This window comes from Hippopotamus amphibius, chromosome 8 (genome assembly GCF_030028045.1).
Source record: "Hippopotamus amphibius kiboko isolate mHipAmp2 chromosome 8, mHipAmp2.hap2, whole genome shotgun sequence".
Taxonomy (NCBI): Eukaryota; Metazoa; Chordata; class Mammalia; order Artiodactyla; family Hippopotamidae; genus Hippopotamus; species Hippopotamus amphibius.
In genome coordinates, this window is record NC_080193.1 from 20890773 (window position 1) to 20912541 (window position 21769).

At 44.4% G+C, this 21769-nt stretch overlaps 1 protein-coding gene across 1 annotated transcript in view; it reads left to right on the forward strand.

Moving 5' to 3' along the window:
• The first annotated feature begins 2977 nt into the window (after positions 1-2977).
• ATP6V0A2 (ATPase H+ transporting V0 subunit a2) overlaps positions 2978-21769 on the forward strand; it is a 36361-nt gene continuing 17569 nt past the window's right edge. The window contains exons 1-7 of the mRNA XM_057744255.1: positions 2978-3314; positions 7624-7702; positions 9724-9821; positions 11901-12038; positions 13172-13260; positions 14448-14574; positions 20724-20806. Of these exons, the coding sequence (XP_057600238.1) occupies positions 3198-3314; positions 7624-7702; positions 9724-9821; positions 11901-12038; positions 13172-13260; positions 14448-14574; positions 20724-20806 (731 nt within the window). The 5' untranslated portion in view covers positions 2978-3197. The remainder of the gene's footprint in view (positions 3315-7623; positions 7703-9723; positions 9822-11900; positions 12039-13171; positions 13261-14447; positions 14575-20723; positions 20807-21769) is intronic.

Consider the following 21769-nt stretch of genomic DNA (forward strand, 5'->3'; position numbering starts at 1 on the left):
GTACCAGGACTGAGCAAAATGCATGAGAGGGTCAACTGTGTCATTAAATGTTATCAGGAACTTTATCATAAATTATCAAAGTCATAGGAGTTTAGGTCCAAATGTTATTTGCACCATAGAGTCAATCTTTTAACTTTTTACGTGTTTCTGTTGAACTGATTAGTTTCCAGTATTCCAAAGAAAGGATTAAAAATGCATTAAAGTCTTAAAAGCATACATAGTACAAAAGTCCAAAGAAATGGATGAGGCAAGATGTGGGGGCTGGGGGAGTGAACAAAACATAGGAGGTAAGTAAAACAAAACCAGGAGTGAACACAAGCCCATGAAAAAATATGCCAAGTAGATCCGTCATTTAATCTTCAGTTTACAAAAAACCAAAATATGATTAGCTACAGGAATCATGGGGTCCGTAGGTTAAAAAGTAAGCTGGCTTTCAATGAAGGTCGGTTTTTCTTAGTTGAGTCTTGAGAGAAATTGCCCCGGGGGCCCCTTACAAGGGGACAGACAGCACGATGCGGCAGGGGGAGGGGGCGGAACGGATGTCTCCAGCCACAGCCCTGGAGCGGCCACATTGCCACCTCCGGTGAGGTTTCTTTGGGGGCTAGATAAATTTAGTCACTGTTTCAGGTGAACTTTGTGCACTGTGGATAAACTGAATTTTGAAAAGCAAGTCTCTTCCCTCTCTTTGACTGAATTCTGAGTGTCTCCTGACATCCTGGTGCTATATATGATGTGTTGTTGCATCTTTTTTTTTTTTTTTGGCTGCACCCTGTGGCTTGTCGGAAAGCGCAGATTCCCAGCCACTGGATCTCCAGGGAATTCCTGGTTGTTGTATCTTCACTCAGAATTCTTGCCCAGGGGAGTTTCAAATCTTCCACTCTAAATCTACAACTCTAGTTCTATTTTTTCCTAATTCATATTAAACCTGTGTTAGTGACACAACTGACCCCCCACCCCAAGTACCACTGTTTGTATTACACCGTGGAAACACTGGATTTCTCCCACCTCAAGTACCACTGTTTGTATTACACCGTGGAAACACTGGATTTCTCCCACCTCTGCTTCTCTCTTTCTTTGATGTGGGTCTCTCTGGGTTTAGGTGATTACACCCTCTCTGAGTTGAAAAGTGTCTTTTGTCAAAGAAAAGGAAATACCCGACTGATTAATTGCAGCGATTCAGAAAGTCTTTCTGTGGCAGTTCATATAACCAGTTCTGGAAAGGTAACTTAAAATGTCCAAATGACAGGGAATTTAGTCTGATTTTGTGGCCTTTGTTAGGGTGATTTTGTCCTCGAGAAGGGAAAAACTCACTTTGGCACTAGAGTGGGATTAGGGGCAGGGCATACTATGTTGTTATGACTTTGCTAAGCTTATACATTCGTGTATGCATTTGGGAAGCATTTATTTAGTGGCTACTGTGCTGGGCCCTGGAGATACCAAGGCAGTGTCCCTTGTCTGATGGAGCTGTTGAATGAAAAGGAAAAAACAAAAAAACAAAAACCCACAACCTAAAATTTGAGAGTTATGTTTTATTCAGGGATCTTACTGAGGACCATAGCTTGGGAAGGCAGCATCTCACATAGCTGAGGAACTGTTTGAAAGAGGTAAAGGAGGAGCCAGGATGTACAGTTTTTGTTTAAAAAAAAAAAAAAAGCAGTTGAACATCAAAGGATTACTGCTAATCACAAAAAGCAGCCATCACAAATTAAGGATTTTAGTGTTTTTCTATGTATGGAAAGATGCAAGAGTCTGGGGTCATGGAAATTTTTCCTTTGATATGCATCTTAACTATTTAGGTCCAGTATCCTGTTTTTCTCCGTTCTGAATCCCCTTCAGGGTGAACCGTTGGGGGCGGCTGCCGTGGCTGATGGCTTGCGGCTGCAGCATCCTTTGTTTACTGAAATGGCAGGCAACATTTTTTTTGCCCAGAGTTTACGTTCTAGTGGGGGAAAACCCTCAATAAACACAGACAAGGTCATGTCAGACAGTGGTAGGTGCTATGAAGAAAATAAAACAGGACTGTGGTGGGGTGGGGTGGTAGGGCTACTTTCGCTGGTGGCCAGGAACAGCCCCTCAGAGGCAGGGACATTTGAGCTGGGACTTGTAGGAGCTAATTTTGAGAAGGTCTGGGAGAAGAGGGGAAGGGTCAGCAAGTTCAAGCGCAACGACATGGAAAGAGAAAGAAAGCAGGTGGGTTGGGGGTGGGGAGACCAGTGCTAGGGGAAGGCAGAGGTCAGACCCCGTGGGGGTCTTGCTGGCCGTGGTAAGAAGTTTGGATTTTATTCCGAGCGCTTTTGGGAGAAGCCAGAGGATTTTAAGCAGGCTCACATCCGATTTTCGTCCTGTCAGAGGTCTCTGTAGCTGCTGCGTGCAGGATCGTATAAGGCAAGAGCAGCCTGGCATCAGACCCTGCTTTCTGGTCCGCACAGGGGCCAGGACCCCAGAGAAAAGCCCGGGGCAGGAGCGAGCCGCAGACACCATACAGGGTGTAATTCTGTTGATAGGAAGTGTCCGAACAGGGAGATCTATGGAGAAAAAGTTGTTTAGGTGTTGCCCGGAGCTTGGGGATGGGAAGGAGATTGACTGCAGCCGAGCAGGGGGAATCCTTCTGGGGGTGATGGAAATATTCTAACATTGACCGTGACGATGGCTGCACACCTCTGTAACTTCACTAAATATCACAGAACTGTATAGTCTAGCCGGGACGAACTTTACGGCACGTGAACTCAATAAAAGTCGTTTTAAAAGGCTGTGAACAGCAGAGCGAGCAGCCGCTTTCGGCCGGAGCCCGGCTAAGCCGCACGAGCCGCCCCCTGCCCAGCACTGCCGCGGGGTTTGCGCCTGTTGGCCCCGCCGCCGCCGCCGCCGCCGCCGCCGCCGCCGCCGCCGCGGGCCGTAACTCCGGGCGCCATTGGTCGGCCGGCGCGGGAGGCGGAACCGGAACCGGCTGTAGCCAGGGGGCGGGGCCTCGGGGGCGGGGCCTCGAGGGCGGCTGTGGAGGCGACCCGAGCGGCGGCCGCGGTGGCAGGAGCGGGGGCAGTCGCTGCAGCCCCGAGCCCCATGGTGCGGGGCCGCGGCCAGGCCGCAGGAGAAGCGCGATCTCCGGGCCTCTCCGGCTGAGCGTGCGGGCCCGCGCGGCCCGGAGCCGCTGCCGCCCGTCGGGCCCCGCGGGGGTGGGGGGCGCGGGCCGGCCCGCCATGGGGTCCCTGTTCCGGAGCGAGACCATGTGCCTGGCGCAGCTCTTCCTGCAGTCCGGCACGGCCTACGAGTGCCTCAGCGCCCTGGGCGAGAAGGGCCTTGTCCAGTTCCGAGACGTGAGTGTCGCCTGGGAGACGCGGGCCGCAGCTGCCCGCGAAGCCCCCGCGGTCGCGCCTTTCGCTCCGGCCTCCTTTCCGGGGGGTGGGGGGACCTCGCACCTGGGCAGGGGCGCGCTGCCGTCCCCATTTCCCAGCTGGGGAAGCTGAGGTCCGCTTTCCGGCCAGGGTTTCCGCAGAGCGGGGCCCGAGCTCAGGGTCGCCGGATGTCTGGTCCGCGGCCGCCCTGGCCGGGTTGGTTAGGACCGCTCCGCGTCGTCTTCATCCAGCTCGGGTCCTGCCATCTGATGCTGTGCCAGGCGCCGGGCTGAGCGGGAGGACCAATCTGATGAGGCCTGTTGGAGCCGTCCTGGAACTTACTAAGGGGGCAGGCAGGGGAGAAATCTTCAGCAAAGGGAATAGTCAACAGGAATATGTTTGCTGTACAGAAAATAAAACGGGGCGGTGAGATGCTACCTCGGGCGGGGGTGGTCAGGGAGGCCTCTCTGAGGCGGTGTCCTTGGGCTGAGACCTGAATGGGGAGCAGCCAGCCCTGGGAAGATCTGGCGAGGGGAAACAAGGTCCCAGGTGGAGGGAACAGGAAGAACCAGGAGCCTGGATTGGGAATGAACTTGGTGTAAGCTGCTGAGGGGCGGGATTTTTGTCGTTTTTGTTCACCGATACCTGATGATGTACATAGCACTGCCTAGTAAGGAGTAGGAGTGCAGTCAGATTCTGTTGCATGGGAGCTGTTTCCGCAGCAAGTAGTGATAAACACTTGCTTATGTATCTGTTTATTTGCTTATTGCTTGTCTCCACCATGGACTGTTTGTGGAATGAATGAACCAGCTTTTACTGAGTGCTTGCTCTGTTGCAGACACTGAGCTTGTTGCTGGGGGCTCGGGGGTGAGCAGGGTGGACAAAGTCCCTGTGTGTTTGCTGCTCACAGTCTTATCAGGAGACAGAGACACGCTCTGGCTGTGAACTGTGATAAGTGCCCTGAAGGAAAAGAACAGTGTGAAAGGGAGGTGATGAGCAGGACCTCGCTGATTGAACTGAAAGTCACTCAAATGAACATTTTATTTCCTGGGACCCAACTTTCATCTCCTGTGGTTTCCCTTCCTGGTTCTGAGGGCTCCTTAGTTTCAAGAGGGAACACCCATATCCAAGATCTGATCTCATTTATCCCTGGGTTGGCCCCACGAGGCAATTGCCAAGTCAGACAGAAACTCCTGAATGACAGGCGAGGCTGTAGAGAAGGCCTAGCTCTTCCTGGTTCCTGGAGCTATTTAGGCTTCAGCACATGGTGCCCACTTCCCTGGCAGGTGCCGTGCTGAGCTGTGAGTAAGCAGCACCCAAAAGGCTCAGGAAACAGTTGTGAGAGAAACAGGCTCCCTTCTTTATAACAGGTAGATTTCTTCCATCGCGTTAGAACTCAGGCCCAGAGACTTAGAGGTTTGAACAAACGCCCTAATTACTGCAAAGATTCAAGTTTCATTGAGTGCCATTACATTAGGTAGTAGAGGACACTTGGGATTCTTTTAAGCTGAAAATCAGGGAAAGGAAAAAAAAAGTGCCGTTCATCTTTTCCCAGAAGTAAAAGAGCTCAGGGTGTGTGTGTGTGTGTGTGTGTGTGTGTGTGTGTCTGTCTGTCTGTCTGTCTTTAGGATGAGTGTCAAGCAGCAGAGGTGATAGTGCAGAAAGCTCCGTCACACCTGACACTTTTTGTGCTCTCTTCTGGAGTTTCTTCCTGACTTTGCGCTCCCCGGGTGGGATCACAGATGTCTGTCTTTTCTGGTCTGCACAAGCTGGAGAGTTCTCCCTTTCCTTTTAGTGATCTTGTAAGGGAGAGGAGGCAGGTAAGGGTTTCTTCAGTGACAGCCAAAGAGAAGACCTGGAAAAGAAAGATTATTCAACTCACCAGTAGGACTCAGTGAAGGGCAAGGCCATCTCACTTTTCTAAGTGTCTGGAGTCTGAGGACAGAGTTCACCTTTCGTGGGTTAGCTCCTGGAGTGGGAAGATTGCTGGTGTGGATACCGGTCAGAACAGCACCTGGCAGCCTCTGCTGGTTTCTCCAGGTTAAATGTTAGTCTTAAAACAAATCTGTGTTAAAATGTACTTCATAGCATTAGCCTGGAATTAAGGTGCTGTTGCCTCCCTAAAAGGAAAATAGAAGCAAAACTTTATAAAAGAAACCATGAAACAGAAACAACCAGTTAACGTACTGTGTAACATGTCAAATTCAATTGTGTGTGTTGTTGCCACAGAAATTTGCCTCTTCATGAAGATTCTATTTGTGGAATCATAGTGTCCAATTTGAGTTAACTAGTGTTTGATATTGAAGAAAAAAACATTGAAACTGAGAAGTTGTCTTTTTTGGACAGCCTTTGAGGGGCAGCTTCCTCTGCTCATTCTTGGTTCTGTGGGGATAGATTGTTTCTGAATCGTTAGGAATTGGAAAGTGGTTACTACCTTGGATTAGTATGACTTCCAGAAATGAATGCAAATGTGACAAACCGAAGTGAAATTTGAATTTGTATCTTTCTTCTGGTTAATTTCTTTAAAAAAATTTGAAAAACTGAACTAGAACCGAGCCTTTGGAGTAGGCATTCTCAGGTGGTTTAAGCAGCTTCACGCCAAGCTGTTTCTAATTCTCTTTTTTGAGAGTGCCCAGTATAACGCCACATGGAGTAAAAAAGTAAAATTCTTGCCCCAGATGCCTTTCAATGTGAATGATTACTGTAATTTAAAAAATCGTGAAAGTCATTTATGTCCATCATGGGAATTTGGAAAAACATAATAACTTCCATGATCCCGTTACCTAGAAATAAACACTTTACCTTTTTGATTAATGTTGTCCAATCAAACATTATTTTTCTAATAATATTTTAAAATGTACATATGTAGGTGTTTTTATATAATTGGAGCCACACTGATAATATCCTTAAAAATTTTTTTTGGATTGTTTTTGGCTCTGCTGTGTGGTATGTGGGATCCTAGTTCCCTGACCAGGGATTGAACCCGCATCTGCTGCATTGGAAGCGCAGAGTCGTGATCGCTGGACTGCCAGGAAAGTCCCCACACAGATAATATCGTTAGTCTTTTTTTCACACACAAATCATGACTAATTTCTTCATTTTATTAAATATTCTTTTTCAGTATCCTTCAGTATCTTTTATTATTGTTTTAAGCTTTGTATGATAAAATGTTGGAGGGAAGAGTGTATGGGAACAGTGTACCCATGGCAGGAATTCCCAGGCAGTCCAATGGTTAGGACTTGATGCTTTCACTGCTGAGGCTGGGTTTGATCTCTGGTCGGGGGGACTAAGATTTTGAAAGATGTGGGGCACAAAACAAACAAACAAACAAACAAAAAACCATCAGACAAACCATTTTGAAGCAAATCCCAGACATATAATTTCATTCATAAGTATTTCAGTAAGTATTTCTAAAAGGTAAGGACACTAAAAAAATAACCAAATACCATCATCATACATAAAAATTTTAATAGTAATTTCTTAATATAATCAAATACCTATCATTTAAAACATAATTTTTAATACGTGCATAGTAATGTTATATTACTGAACCATAATTTTTATACAATTTTATTGATGTGTATCATAAAATTCACCCATTTCACCCATTCACGTATTTCAAGTGTACAACTCGTTGGTTTTTAGGAAGCTTTCTGAGTAGCATCCCTCACCACAACCCAGTTTGAGAACATCACATCCTCCCAGTAAGGTCCCATATGCTCACTTACAGGTCATCCCTTTTCCTACCCCAGGACCCAGGCAGTCACTAGTCTACTTTCTGCCTCTAGGTTTTCCTTTCCTGGGCATTTCATAGAACCGGAGTTGCACAACATGTGGCCTTTTGTGTCTTTCATTTACATCACGTTTCTGAGCACCCTCTGTGATGCGGATGTGTCAGTTTGTTCCTTTTTATGCTGAGTAGTGTTCCACGGTATGGATATAGACTATGATTTCTTTAACCAATTTTCCATTGTTAATCATTTTTCTCTGTCCCTGAGGTTAATGCTCTTTTAGATAAATTTTTGTCCGTATCCATAGTTTGTTCCTTTAGGTTGAATTTCTTCATGGGATACTTCTGGGCCCCGGGGATATTTTTCAGGCTTTTTTTTTTTTTTTCATAACAGTTGCCAACTCGCTTTCCAGAAAAGATGTGTCAGTTTATACTCCCATTCAGTAGCATCCGAGGATGTGCTTTCCCCCCAAACCCTTGACAATCATATTTTATGTATAAAATCGAATTTATTTTTAAATTTTAGAAAATTCAAAGTAAAATTGTCATCTTTTTTCTCAGCTCAACCAGAATGTAAGTTCTTTCCAAAGAAAATTTGTTGGTGAGGTGAAGAGGTGTGAAGAACTAGAGCGAATATTGGGTAAGTTTATTTTAATAACTTAATTACTTTTATATAAGTCAACCTTGTTCACTTTAGAAGAATTAGAAAATCTAGACAAGTAGAAAGGAAAAAAGTCATTCATAGTCTCACCACTCATGTATTCACTACTACGTAGGTTTATGTTATTTTTTCACACTTTTTACTATTCATCTATAAAAGTAAGTATTCACGTACATAATGGTCAGGTTATTTTGTTATTAGCTTTGGTTCTCATTTGATGGTACTTTAACATCTTTTCATGTCAGTAAACAGATTGACCCATCATTGTTTTCAATGGTTGCTTAATGTTTTGTGGTATTAATGTGCTATAATTTATTTAGCCAATCCCTTGTAGTTTATTCTAACTTAAAAGCATTATATACACGTTAATATATTACTTAAAATTATATCAGAGAACAAGGGAGGTAGGAAATGGCAGGTATTAGATTGGTTGATAATTTCCTTTTTTTCAGGGCTTCCTTTGCAGAGATCAGTGTTCTCTGACTGTCAACCATTAAAACTCAGCAGCTCAAGGCTACTTCCTTTATCTGTAAAACCTTTAACATCCTGGCCTAAAATAAAATAGTCTTTATCCATTCCAACCTTGACATTCTGACTGAAATAGACAGGGCGGCCGATGCCACTAATCGTCTGAAGTACCAAATTTGTTTTTAGAAGGATGAACAGAAAAACCTGGGGATGAGAGAGTTGAGGAGGGGAGAGAAGATGGGTTTTGGAGTGATTTCTAATAGCTGTTAATTATTGTGGATTTTATGTTTTTTAACTGGGAATTTTTAAGATGGAAAGGAACCTTTTAGTCATCTGAAGTCGAATCTTCTGCATATTGTTTGAGGTCCCAGTTATTTGTGTGGATCGTATAGGGTAGGGCAATATCACATTCCTATCCTTGCCATAAATATGAATCATTGGACAGGTCGCATGTTTGGAATAAGTTTTCAAAGGCAGGGCATGAGTGACAACACATTAGACATGTCCAAGATTTCCTGTAGCTTAGACTGTTTCAAAAAGAATGCAGACTTAAAAAGAAAATGAACTCTCAAGTAAATTTAGGTATAAATAGGTTAAAAAATTTACATCCATTTCCAGAAAGCTCTTAAACTCAATGCTTCCTTTGCTATTTTATTGGTAAGACATCCTCGCTTTTCTCCCTCCCTCCCTCTCTGTCTCCCTCCCTTTCCTTCCTTCCTTCCTTCCTTCCTTCTTTCCTTCCTTCCTTCCTCCCTTCCTTCTTTTCTTTCGTTCTTTTTCTTTCATTCTTCCTAATACAATAACTAGTTAACACATTTCCAAAACTCCAAAATATATCTGGTAATGACTTTATCCTAAGGAAAAGGACCCTTCATGGAATTGAAAATGTAAACTAATGAAATTAAGTTTTTTTTGGCTGTTTCACTATTAATTTCATGAATCTAGATTTTAATGTAATAGGGAAGGCAGCGTAAGTTGTTCTAAGTCAAAATATCTTGGCTACCTGGGGACTCAGGAGAACCTGGCTTTCTGCCCCATGGTCTCTTCCTCTGACTGATAGAAGTGGTGTTTTTCTTAATGGACGTGTATTTCCTCCTAATGGCATCTGCAAGGAGGTTGCCCTGACGTCTCTGGTGGGGACGACTAAAGGTCCATCACTGGATTATTCCTGCACTTCCAGGTGTGTCCTTAACCTTCTGCTTCCTCTACAGATGCAGGGGCAGCTGTGACGCCAAAGTTCTTTTAACTAGAGTTTTAGAAATGAAGGACGTGGGGCCTTTCAGAAAATGTGTATCCAGGTTACTGTTGGTTTTGTCACTGTGTGCTGATCTCTCCAGGCAGAATTATTTTGCAGATCTTTGGAGACAAGTTTGCAAAAGGCATCCTGTCAGTCAGTTGGGACAGGCAAGATTTTTATGCATTTAGACATTAGTTTTTAGATGACCTGGGCAAGGTTGGGGTATAAAATGTTCTCACTGAAATGTCCTGTAGTAACTTTTTGAGTCTAATTTGTTTAACTTTTATTTCCACAGCCTATCTTGTGCAGGAAATTAATAGAGCTGATATTCCCCTCCCTGAGGGAGAGACCAGTCCTCCTGCACCACCTCTTAAACAAGTGCTCGAAATGCAGGTAACTACTTTCTGAAGAAGCGGTTTTAGGTCACTAACCTCAGATACTTACTTACTTTATATTGTCTTCTAGTGCTTTTCTGCCTTTCTTCTCAAAATCATGGAATGAAAATCAAAAAACCGTATTATGGTTAACTCTCAGTAACAGGTTATCTGTGATAAATTTTAACTGGAATTCAGTTTTCTTTTAAAATGTAAAACAGGTGGTACTGAACAGAGACTAACAAGAATTAGGTTGTGAGATCTGGTCATGTGACTTCTGGGCTTATGCAGACCTTAGCACGCCTTTCACACTGCAAGTCATTGAGGCTTCAGGCCTCTGCCCTTCACATTCTCCCCCAGTTCACGCTGACTGTCCCCCCTCTAATTTTCAGGAGCTAGTATGAAGGGCCTAGGTGGTTCCCCATGCGCAGCCAATGGGACTCTTTCTCCTGGAGTCCGTCCCCACTCCCCCCGCCCCCTCCCGTGAGAGCACTGGCTCCTTTCCTTCATGAGCATCCCCTCATGCCCCGCCCCCCTTGAACTATCTCTTGAGGTTTTGGTCTAATCATCTGACAATTCATCACATGGGAAATACACTAGAGCCCTTTACAGCTCTTCTAAAACAATTAGTGCTGTATAACTAGGACCATTCCCTCGCTGGCTGCTCTGTTTGTTTTTCTGCGAGGGTGTCATTTAGCAGTCGGTCATATAAACGGACTTTAGAGAGAACTGTACAGGCCGATGAGAGCAGTCATCTGGTTTGGCCTGTTTGGTGTGTTGGTTACGATGTAATTACAAATGTGGTGCTTACTGGCTGCTTATAGTTTTTATAAGGCAGAGCACGAGTAATGAATATAGTGTGTCAAGTGATTTGTTTGAATACGAGTTTTCATTGAGGCAGTGGGTTTTACAGATTTCTGCTTCTGTTGTTTTAATACTTTATTGTTAAGGATGCTTGGTATATAATTTTTTTAAGAACTTTTATTGATATAATTGCATAGAGTAAACTGCATATATTTAAAGTATACAATTTGATATTTTTTTCTTATTAGTAATGTATATACGGCAATCTCAATCTCCCAGTGCTTCCCCCCAACACCCCCCTGCTCCCCGCTTTCCCCCCTTGGTGTCCATATGTTTGTTCTCTACATCTGTGTCTCTGTTTCTGCCTTACAAACCAGTTGATCTGTACCATTTTTCTCAATTCCTCATGTATGCGTTCATATACGATATTTGTTTTTCTCTTTCTGACTTCACTCTGTATGACAGCCTTTAGGTTCATCCATGTCTCTACAAATGTCTCAGTTTCGGATATATAACTAATTGTTCAAGAAGATTCATTCTCAAGTATTTTTGTGTTTGTGTAAGTGCAACTGCATACAAACTCTTAAGCTAGAGACCAGGAATAGATGTGTTTGGGAAAGATTATCTAAAATTTTTCTGTGTTGCAAATAAAAGGAAATGTAGTCTTGAAAGAGGAAGACTCTTTGGTGTATGGTAATGGCTAAGCAGATGACAGGAAACCAGAAGAAATGATAGGACCTGAGATTAGAGACTGGGTCGAGCCGTAGGGCACTCAGAGTCATCATGACAGCCGAGTGCTGCCATCTCAAGTCCCTGAATTAATATGAAGCAGTAAATGATGGACTTTAAAAACCCTTCCATGTTTTCACATCCATATCAAACTCTCATATATTCTGGCTTTTTAAAACTGCTACTGGGGCTTCCCTGGTGGCACAGTGGTTAAGAATCTGCCTGCCAATACAGGGAACATGGGTTCCATCCCTGGGCTGGGAAGATCCCACATGCCTCGGAGCAACTAAGCCCGTGTGCCACAACTATTGAGGCCCGTGCACCTAGAGCCCGTGCTCCACAGCAAGAGAAGCCACCACAATGAGAAGCCCGTGCACTGCAGTGAGGAGTAGCCTCCGCTCTCTGCAACTACAGAAAGCCTGCACACAGCAACAAAGACCCAATGCAGCCAATAAATAAAAAATAAAATAAATAAAGACAAAAAAATCCTCTACTGGTTCTGGGGTGCTGTGGAAAGAGTATTAGAACCAGACTTGGAACTAACCCAACTGCTGTTTCGTTTCAGGAGCAGTTGCAGAAGCTGGAGGTTGAGCTGAGAGAGGTCACTAAAAACAAGGAGAAGCTGAGGAAGAACCTGCTGGAGCTGATTGAGTACACCCACATGCTGCGAGTGACCAAGACCTTCGTCAAGCGCAACGTGGAGGTACTGGCCGTGCTCGGGAGGAAGTGCATTTCTTTCTTTCTTTTGTTTTTGGCTGCACCTTGCACCGTGCAGGATCTTAGCTTCCTGACCAGGGATCGAACCTGTGCCTCCTGCAGTGGAAATGCGGAGTCTTCACCACTGGATTGCCAGGGAAGTCCCAGAAGTGCATTTCTTTTACAAAAATCTCATTGCTGTAAGGTTTCGGGTTTTGTTATCAAAACACCTGTAGAGGTGTTGCCTTTTAAAAGAGATGCATTTAGAAAAAAATGGAAGAGGTACATTTTGATCTTAGCTTTATCTTTCAGTTGGATTATATGACATTAAAAGAAGCTTTAAGCCTTTCCTGTGTTGGTTGGTCTTAACTGTAACTACTTCTTATTTGTAAAATGATTTAGTTTTTTTGAAAAAGAAATCTTCTTATGAACATGAGAAAAAATAATTGGACAGTGGAAGTTGAACTCTAAAATTTAGTTTTGTGGTTTTTTTTCCTTCTCAAATTGCTGAAAGTAATGGAAGTAAAAAAAAAAAATCTATATAAGAATAAAGAACACACCAAGGAGGGGAAACCAGGGGTGAGGATTTGGGTGGGATGAATTGGGAGATTGGGATTGCCATACATACATTACTAATAAGAAAAAAAATATCAAATTGTATGCTTTAAATACATGCAGTTTATTGTATGCCAATTTATATCTCAATAAAAGTCCTTAAAAAAAATAAAAAGAAGGCTTAGGGAAGTATATAGGTGGAATAAAAAAAAAAAAAAGAATAAAGAACAGCCCGTGCAGTAGTACTCTACTCAGCTGAGTATCAGAGAGGGGAGAAGTATATCCCATCCAAATTATTTCACTTCCTGTAGCAGTGACCTCTGATACAGTTATTCTATCTTGGATTGAAGCAGTGACATAAATTATAACTATACTTTTATGTAAATGTCTTCAAATAGCTTACAGATAAGGGATGGAGAGGTTATCCTCTTCATTTATCAGAGCTGAGTTCCATGTCTGTTACCCTGAGGCCTTGGCACCCAGATCTGAGCAGTTCCCATGCCCTGCAACCTTGTTTGGAAACATAACTTGAGAATTAAAGTGTCACGTTCAGTGAGACATGTTTGGTTTCATGTCTCTTTGTAGTTTGAACCCACGTATGAAGAATTCTCTTCCTTGGAGAACGAATCTTTGTTGGACTACAGCTGTATGCAGAGGCTGGGAGCAAAACTGGGGTAGGTGACAACTGGCGTGTCGAGCTGCACACTGTCCTTCTTGGCAGGGGGAGGCGAGCTCTGGAGAGTGGATGCACGGCCGCCATCTGAAAGCCCGTGATGGAATGAAAGAAAGTGAATATTTGTGTAAGAAAACACTGTACTCCTGTATTTGCTGAGTTGAATCGCTCAGCTGTATTGACTTTTTGGCTAAATCTGATGGGAATTTCTACTTTCGGTATAATGAGCTGGGAAGAAGGAACACTTACGCCATTCATCGTTACTCCACAAGCCTAAAATAATTGGTCATTGGAGCATCAAGTCCTGTTTTGTTTGGTGGAAACATAGGGGCTAAACTGAGTTGGCTAATGTATTAGTCATATTTTAAGGGTCTCTTTCTACTGTTCATTCTCTCTATTTACTTGAACTAATGGTAACTTGTTTCCTCATGGGATTTGTGATTTCTTTTTATTATGAACTGTTCCTTTGTTCCTTATGTGTAGGAATTCAGTGATGTTTAGTTTGAGGCTGTATTCCTTCAGAAAGAACTTATTTTTGCGTATGTCAGGTGCTTGGGAGCAGTCTACCTACATGGAATTCTTTTATGTTAATTTCTCAGCTTGAGTTTCTTTGTTTTTCTGTCTGTTTTCTCTCTGCCGGATGCATTCTAACCTGTAGTTGTAAATTCTGAAGGAATACTCTTCCCCTTCTCTCCAAAACCCAAACTGAAACAGACAAGTTTGCTTGCAGGCTCCTTTGCAAGGTGGATTTTTTTCTAGTTCACCCATTAAGTCCACACTTAAGGTGTAGCCCTTTGTGGGGGGGGGGGGGGCGAGGGTCCCAACTTTGGGGGCATTGGGGGTTCAGTTCCATTTCTTCAACTGATACAGACCCAGTGCCCACCTCCTGTCTCCCATGCTGGCATTGAAACTCAAAGCCTTAAGATGCTGGATCAGTATAATATGTCAGGATATAGCTATGAGGTCCTGTTTTATCTTTGGATTCCAAGAATTTCTCTAATGGGCTCAGCTATACATTGAAGAGGATGTTTCAAAAATATTTTCTCCAACATTTCAGATATTGTGCCGTTAGAGGACTTTCAGGATATTGTCACCATTTTGCCAGAAATGAAAGTCTTCATTATTCTTTTCATGCAGTTTGGTAATATTCATCGCTTCTACTTGACTACAGCCTTTATTGTTTCATAGATTTATATCTGGCCTAATTAACCAAGGAAAAGTTGAAGCATTTGAAAAAATGTTGTGGAGGGTCTGCAAAGGGTACACCATTGTGACCTACGCAGAGCTGGACGAGCCCCTGGAAGACCCCGAATCAGTGAGTAGATGTCACCGTCACCATTTAACAGTGACAGACCTGCCCCAAAGCTGGAGGCACAGCCCAGAGTGAAGCCTCCGAGTGAGTTGATCGCTGGTTGCCTTACCGTCCTTGGATCCGTTTGGTGGGTGGTTCCTAAAATGAAGGACTTTCTCCCGTACAACATAGTACAGCCGGGTACATGGATACATCACTACCCCCCCGAGCCTCAAATCCCGTTTGGGTTTCACCAGTCGTCCTAATACTGTCTTTTATAGCAAAGTATCTAGTTTAGAATCAGACTTTGGATTTAATTGTCACGTCTCTTTGGTCTCTTTGGGATAATTTCTGAGTCTTACCTTGACCTTCATGACCTTGACATTTAAAAATTATCACCGACCAGTTTTTTTGGTAGAATGCCCTTCCGTTTAGGTTTGTCTGATGTTTTCTCATGATTAGATTCAGGTTATGTGTTTTTGGCAGGAATGTCCTTGTCCCGAAAGTAATGTTGCCTTCTCACTGCCTGCCTCTGTCCCGTTACTGGTGATGTTCACTTTGATCGCTTGATCAAGGTGGTGACTGCTGGGCTTCTCCACTGTGAATGTATCGCTCCTTTTCCTTTGTATTTAATACATGTTTTGGGGAAGTGCTTTGAAACTCTGTAAGTACTCAGTTCCTCATCAGATTTTCAGTGCCTTAATTTATTTCCTGTTTTATTCAGTTATACTCTGTTATTGGAGTTCTTTATTTTGATATTCAAAGTCTCTAGATTTGGCCCGTGGGAGCCCATTCAGCTGGCTTTCATATTCTTTTTACCCGTACCCATGATTTTTTGAGCACTCCTTTCTTTTCCTGCATAACAAGAGATCCAGATTCATCTTGTAATTTCCCTCACACAGCTCTGGAATCAGCCATTTCTCCAAGGAGCCTGGTTCTCTTTAGTGGAGAATGGTAACTAGAAGCCAGAATGTGGTCTCCGTGTGTGCCCATGGTGACTGTTCCCAGCTCTGTCAGTGGACAGCTCTGGGATGTACACACACATACGGCTCATGCGTACACACTCACAACTTTATTTCTGTAGCTGTGTGTACGTATGAAAACTGTGAGTTTACATACAATTCCAATCCAACACCACGGGGTTCATCCTGTTTCTCCATTTCTGTGTTTGTAACTCCTTTCTTCAGTGGTGAAGAAGTATACTTGTTAATATGCTTATTCGATCAGTACCCTTGTGTGTGACCCATCTCCCATCCCCCTCCCATCTCCGCTGCCCCGCTCTTCTCTCTGCATGGAGCTCTGAGTCCCCCAGCGCGGGTGGCCCCCTGGTGTGGACGCCCTTCTCACGCCACCTGGGCGGCTCCCCGTGGCAGGGCCTCCTCACTTGGCTTGGGCTCTGACTTTGCCCTGGGCCCCTGTTGCTCTTCCCTTCCCCTCACCAGGTCCATCCCCGAGCACACATCTAAGGCTTCATTTCAGGAATGAATTATTCAGGAAGGGAAGCAGAGGGGCCGGAGATAGAGAGCCATAATTACCTTTTAAAATAGCTGTGTGTTTTTTTTTTTTTTTTAAGGCGTCACAATGAAAGTAACTGTATTGCTCTAAATGAGGCTGAACTGATATACTAAGGGTAGAAAAGGAAGTTGGGATTCTTAATTTTGAGAAAAGGGTTTATGTTTTCTTTCCTAGTTTTCCTCAGAATTTTTGACTGTAGGATTAATAGTTTTGACACCTAAAGGAGTTTGGCTGTGAAATAATTTTGATAAGGTTCAGCCTGCGTAAACCACACATGTTAGAAAATCTAATTGGTCAAGCTGTTCGTTAACCATAAACCTGTAATATTTTTTTGTGGCTTCTGAAACTGCCAGTAGCAATATGTTAATTATCCTTCACTGTGACCATTACAACCTCTCTGTGTAAAGCTGAAGATTAAAACTGTTCTGCGGTAGCATTTACGTATTCTTTGACTTTTTTCTTAATGAAGAGAACTTATCAGTCATTCTCATGCAGAGCAAGTAAAAAATTTTTTTCTATACAATGTCTAAGCTCTTTTGTGCTAAGTTTTTACCAGATTTGTTAAAGGGCATTAAATGTCTGTGAAGAAATATCGACACGTGGTTAGAGATGTATATATTTAAAAAATTTTTTCTTAAAAACATTTTTTTTATTTCTAATTTTTTTGTTGAGGTATAATTGACATTTATATATCTCTTGAAACTACAACTCTTTCCTCCCCCATGATTACCAAGGAATTGCTTGCTTGTTATAGAAAATTGGGAACAATATAGAAAACACAAAGAAGAAAATCAGTCACCTGTAATCCTCCCGCTTAGAGAGAGTCACTGTTTTTGTTTCAACGTGCATTCTGTTAGTCCTTGTTCTGGGGAGGATGTGAGATTCGATTTGGTAACTTTTACTCGGGTTCTAGGATTTGTTTATAGTGTTTGTTTAGTACCTTTTGGGTCGAATGTCATCGGTCTGGCCCCTTAAAGTCCTCACAGACCTCAGAGCATATTTCTAGCCATTTTCTCCTTTGTCAGTATCATTTCTAGATGCTGACCAGTCCCTCTGTCAAAGCTAGACTCAGGCAGTTTCATGTGGTTTTTGTGTTTCTTTGTTTTGTTTTTTTTTTGGCTGTGTTGGGTCTTCGTGGCTGCGAGCAGGCGTTCTCTAGTTGTGGCGGGCAGGGGCTACTCCTCGTTGCGGTGCACGGGCTTCGCAGTGCGTTGGCTTCTCTTATTGTGGAGCAGGGGCTCTAGGTGCGTCGCCTTCAGTAGTTGTGGAGCGTAGGTTCGGTAGTTGTGGCTCACAGGCTCTAGAGCGCAGGCTCAGTAGTTGTGGTGCACGGGCTTAGTTGATCTGCGGCATGTGGGATCTTCCAGCACCAGGGAGTGGACCCGTGTCCCCTGCATTGGCAGGTGGATTCTTAGCCACTGCGCCCCCAGGGAAGCCCCATGTGGTTTTGAGATCTGTATCTTGGTGCTGCATACATCCCTGTCCCATGTCTTGTCTTCAGTGGTTGTGTTCCCTGACACAGTGCTCTTTTTACGATTGTTACGGAATCTTCAAAATCAAATTCACTATAAATGCCATTTCTTTCATCCCCCCAGTATAGTTTCTTCAGTAATTTATTTTGAAATTCAGTTTACAGAAACATTGCCAGGAGAGAACAAAGACATCTCATATCCTCACCCAGATTCCCCAATTATTAACCTTTTGCCAGATTTACTCCGCCCACTCTTTCTGCATATCTGTCCCCATTTTCATTAGGCTCCGTCCAGACCTTCTGAGAGGAAGCTGTGGACGTGTGTGTGTTGCCCCCTCACAAGGGCGCTACTTTACATAACCACCATACCACCCTCCAAATGAGAAAAATCAACACAGATGCAACACTTTGGTCCACTACAAACATGCTGCTCAGATTCCCCAGAGTTCGCCTTGTTTCCTTTCTGGTCCCTGCCTGGGACTGTGCTTTGCATTCTGGACATCACCGTCTGCGGGATGACCCTCCCTCCGGGTCCACTGAGTGCTTCGTGGTGACCAGGCTTGGCTCAGACGTTGCTGGTGGGAACACCATGGAGTCGATGCTCTGGTCCTCTCGGCACCTCCTACAGGAGGCATGTAACGTCGGCCTGGTCATGTCGGCGTCGTCCAGCTTTCTCCACTTTCATGTCACCAATTTTCCCTATTTCATTGATTACTAGTTGGTGAGGAGGTATTCCGAGCTTGTTCTGGGGCCTTGTTCCTCACCAAACCTCTGCCCACGAGCCTCAGCCTCCATGACGACTCTCTTGAACCTGCCGCGTCTGTGGAGGTTGCGGGGGCGGGGTGGGGGGGTGGCTCTGTTCCCATCCTTCCTCTGGACTTGTTACCACCCTGCGGAAGACAGTGCTTTCCCTGCCCTCTCTGTCCCTCGCTCAGTCATCCATGCACTCAGGCATTCCTATTTATTTAATAACTTGTAATCTCTCATGGTCCTTTGTATTTTGATGCTCAAATTGTCCCTGCCTTGGCCACTGGGAGCCCCTTGTGCACGTTCCTCTGACCGTTGGCACATCTGGAGCGTTCACCGAGCCGTCCCTTACGTCCTGGCACCACAGGATGACCCCTGCCTCTGCCTGGGTCCTCCATTCCTTCAAGGACCCCTGGTTCCTTTTAGTAGGGGGTGGAACTCAGAAACCAGGATCTGGGTGTTGGAGTTCTTGCCGTATGCTGGAGTGTCATTGCTTTTGAGCCCTTTTTAGCGGACACAACATGGACACGCACGCGCGCGCGCGCACACACACACACACAGCTGTAACCCCTTCTGTAGCTGCCTGTGCGCATTTATTATAAAACCACTTGTTCAGATGATAACCTACAATTCTAGACATCTCGTTTTCTGTTTTTCACTCTCTTCTGACAGTGAGAAATCTGTCTTCCTTTATCCTCAATATAGTTCATGAAATGTGTAATTTATTTATTCAGTATAACCAGTCTCCCAACCACACCAGCCAGCTCCACCCGCCACTTCCCCGATCTCCCCCTTCCCCAGCTGCCGTGCGTCCTTGCCTTCAGGACCCAAGTGCCTCTGCTTTGCCTGAAGCTGCCCAACCTGTTCCCCATTCCCTCTGCCCCAGGGCTCAATTCTTGGAATGCCTCTCTCCTCTGTGCCCTTAGGGATTCTGTGTAACTTCATGGCTTTAAATACCAACCCCCAAATGTATACATCTGGCTTGGACCTCCTCCCCGAATATCAGACTTCTATTTAACTGGCTCCTCCATATCTTTGAAGTTTCTGGAAGACGTTTCCACTTGATGCCTAAAACTGAACTCCAGTCTTCCCCCCAGACCTGCCCATCCATGCTCACCCATCTCAGTAAGTGGAAACTCAGCTCTTATCCTCCCAGCATCCAGAATGATCCCTGTAAAACGAGTCAGAGCGTCTCATCCCGCACCTGCCCCTACCCCCAAACGCACCCATGGCTTCCTGCCTCACATTGTCCCATCTTGTCACCCCTCAGGCCATTTCTCTTCAGCCGGGCTGGCCTTCTCGCTTCCCCTCATCTTGCCTCTGCACGAGCTTTTCCCTGGGCTCAGGGGGCTCTTGGCCCAGGGTCCACGTGGCTCACTCCGTCTCCCCTTCACTCCTCTGGGCTCCTTCTCAGGGAGGTGTCCCCTTCTCAGGGAGGCCTTTCCACATGGCCCGATGGAAGCTCTAAACCCCCAGCCCCTTTCTGCCTGTCACCCCCCCCACCCCCGCCAGCTGTATTTTCTTTAACGCCTTTATCTTCATTTAGCATATTGTGTTCTTTCTTTGTGTCTCTCGCTGCCAACTTGATATAAGCTTCCCTTCCCTCCCAGATGAGGGATTTTTGTCTGTTTTGTTCATTGCTGTATTCCTAGTACTGGGAACAGTGCCTGGCAAATTGGCTAAAAACCTATTAGGTTATATTTGTAGAATATTTGTCAATACAGTCAGTTCTCATTATTTGTAGTAGTTACGTTGTACAGTCTCCATGAGAACTGAACCATTGCTCCTGGGGAAGCGCAGGATTAGGTTCCTGTGAGCTTCTGGTCACAGTGATTTTGTCAACCCATCAATAAATACATTACCTTGTTTTGTATGTGTTTCTATTTAAAGATACTGTACTTAGTATATACTGTTGCTTCATTAACAATGAACTTGCTGCCAGCCACACTATCACGCATGCCTGAACAAAGCTTAGGGGACTCACGTAAAGGCACGTCACAGCCTTCTTGCACTTAGGAACGCTAGAGGGTACTGAGGACCATTTTGAGCAGTGAAATCACCATCAAAGAGCACAAAACTGTGAAAAACGTGGCATTAAATAGACCAAAAAAAGGACACTTGTTTACAGTATGAGCTGAAACAAGAGGGCAGAGGGTCACCTTGTTTGACCTCAGCTGGAATATGCACGTTGGGTGACTCAAAATTTTTGTCGTTCTGTGTGTCTGCACATGAGTGAATAAATGCAGTGAGTATTGATTTTGGGGTTCTGAGCAATTTCTGGGGTGAATTTGCAGTTACGGAATCTGCAGATGATGAGGATGGATAGTGTTTGTGGAATGAATGAATGAACGAACAAACGAGCTACCTTTGATTGAGTGTGAGCTGCTTGAGTTTCCGAAGTGCTACCCGCAGAAGTAACAGTCATCTTTATTCTCTGTAGGGAGAAGTCATAAAGTGGTATGTGTTTTTGATATCCTTTTGGGGAGAGCAGATTGGCCAGAAGGTTAAGAAGATATGTGATTGGTAAGAAAAAGAAACATTTTCTTTCATTTATTTCTTTCTCCTCAGTAATCTCTAGTTTTCCTTAAATATCTCTCTGAAGAGAAATAGAGTGGTTGCAAAGGCTGCTGAGTTTTGTTACATGATTTCTTTGCTGTAATACCACATTTTAAAACATTTAATTTGTCATCTCTCTTGCCAGTGTAATACTTAAAAGTAGACACCGTGTTAGAAACATTCCCAGATTTGATTTTTTTCCTTGGGAATGAAGGCTGAGGATCAACTGGGGAAGGAATCCAGTTTTTTTGTTTTTGTTTTTTATAATATCTTTGTTATAAAAGTCATCTTTGCTAGTTTTTATTTATTTATTTATTTATTTATTTATTTATTTATTTATTTATTTATTGACTGCATTGGGTCATGGCTGCGCATGGGGGCTTTCTCTAGTTGTGGCAAGTGGGGGCTACTCTTTCTTGGGGTGCGTGGGCTTTTCATTGCAGTGGCTTCTCTTGTTGTGGAGCATGGGCTCTAGGCATGCAGGCTTCAGTAATTGCAGCACACAGGCTCAGTAGTTGTGGGTGCATGGGCTTAGTTGCTCCGTGGCATGTGGGATCCTCCTGGACCAGGGATGGAACCCGTGTCCCCTGCATTGGCAGGTGGATTCTTAACCACTGTGCCAACAGGGAAGTCCCAGGAATCCAGTTTTAATATTTGGTGCCTTTCTGTTGTTTTTAGCTACACGTAGATTTATCTGTCCTTGTGGAGTGTAGGGCTCATCCTGTGCCCAGCCCTCCGTGGTTACCTTCTTTGTGCCCTGGGGAAGGGGGCCTGGTGGGTGGTGGAGAGGGTGGGCTCGGAGGGGCCTGCCTGCCAGATGGGATGGTACAAGTGAAAGACTCCTGTACTGTATATGCCTTTGGTAAACACGGAGCAGTGTTACAGCAAGAGTGGGCATGTGACCTAGTCTTGGCACCAATGGGAAAATAA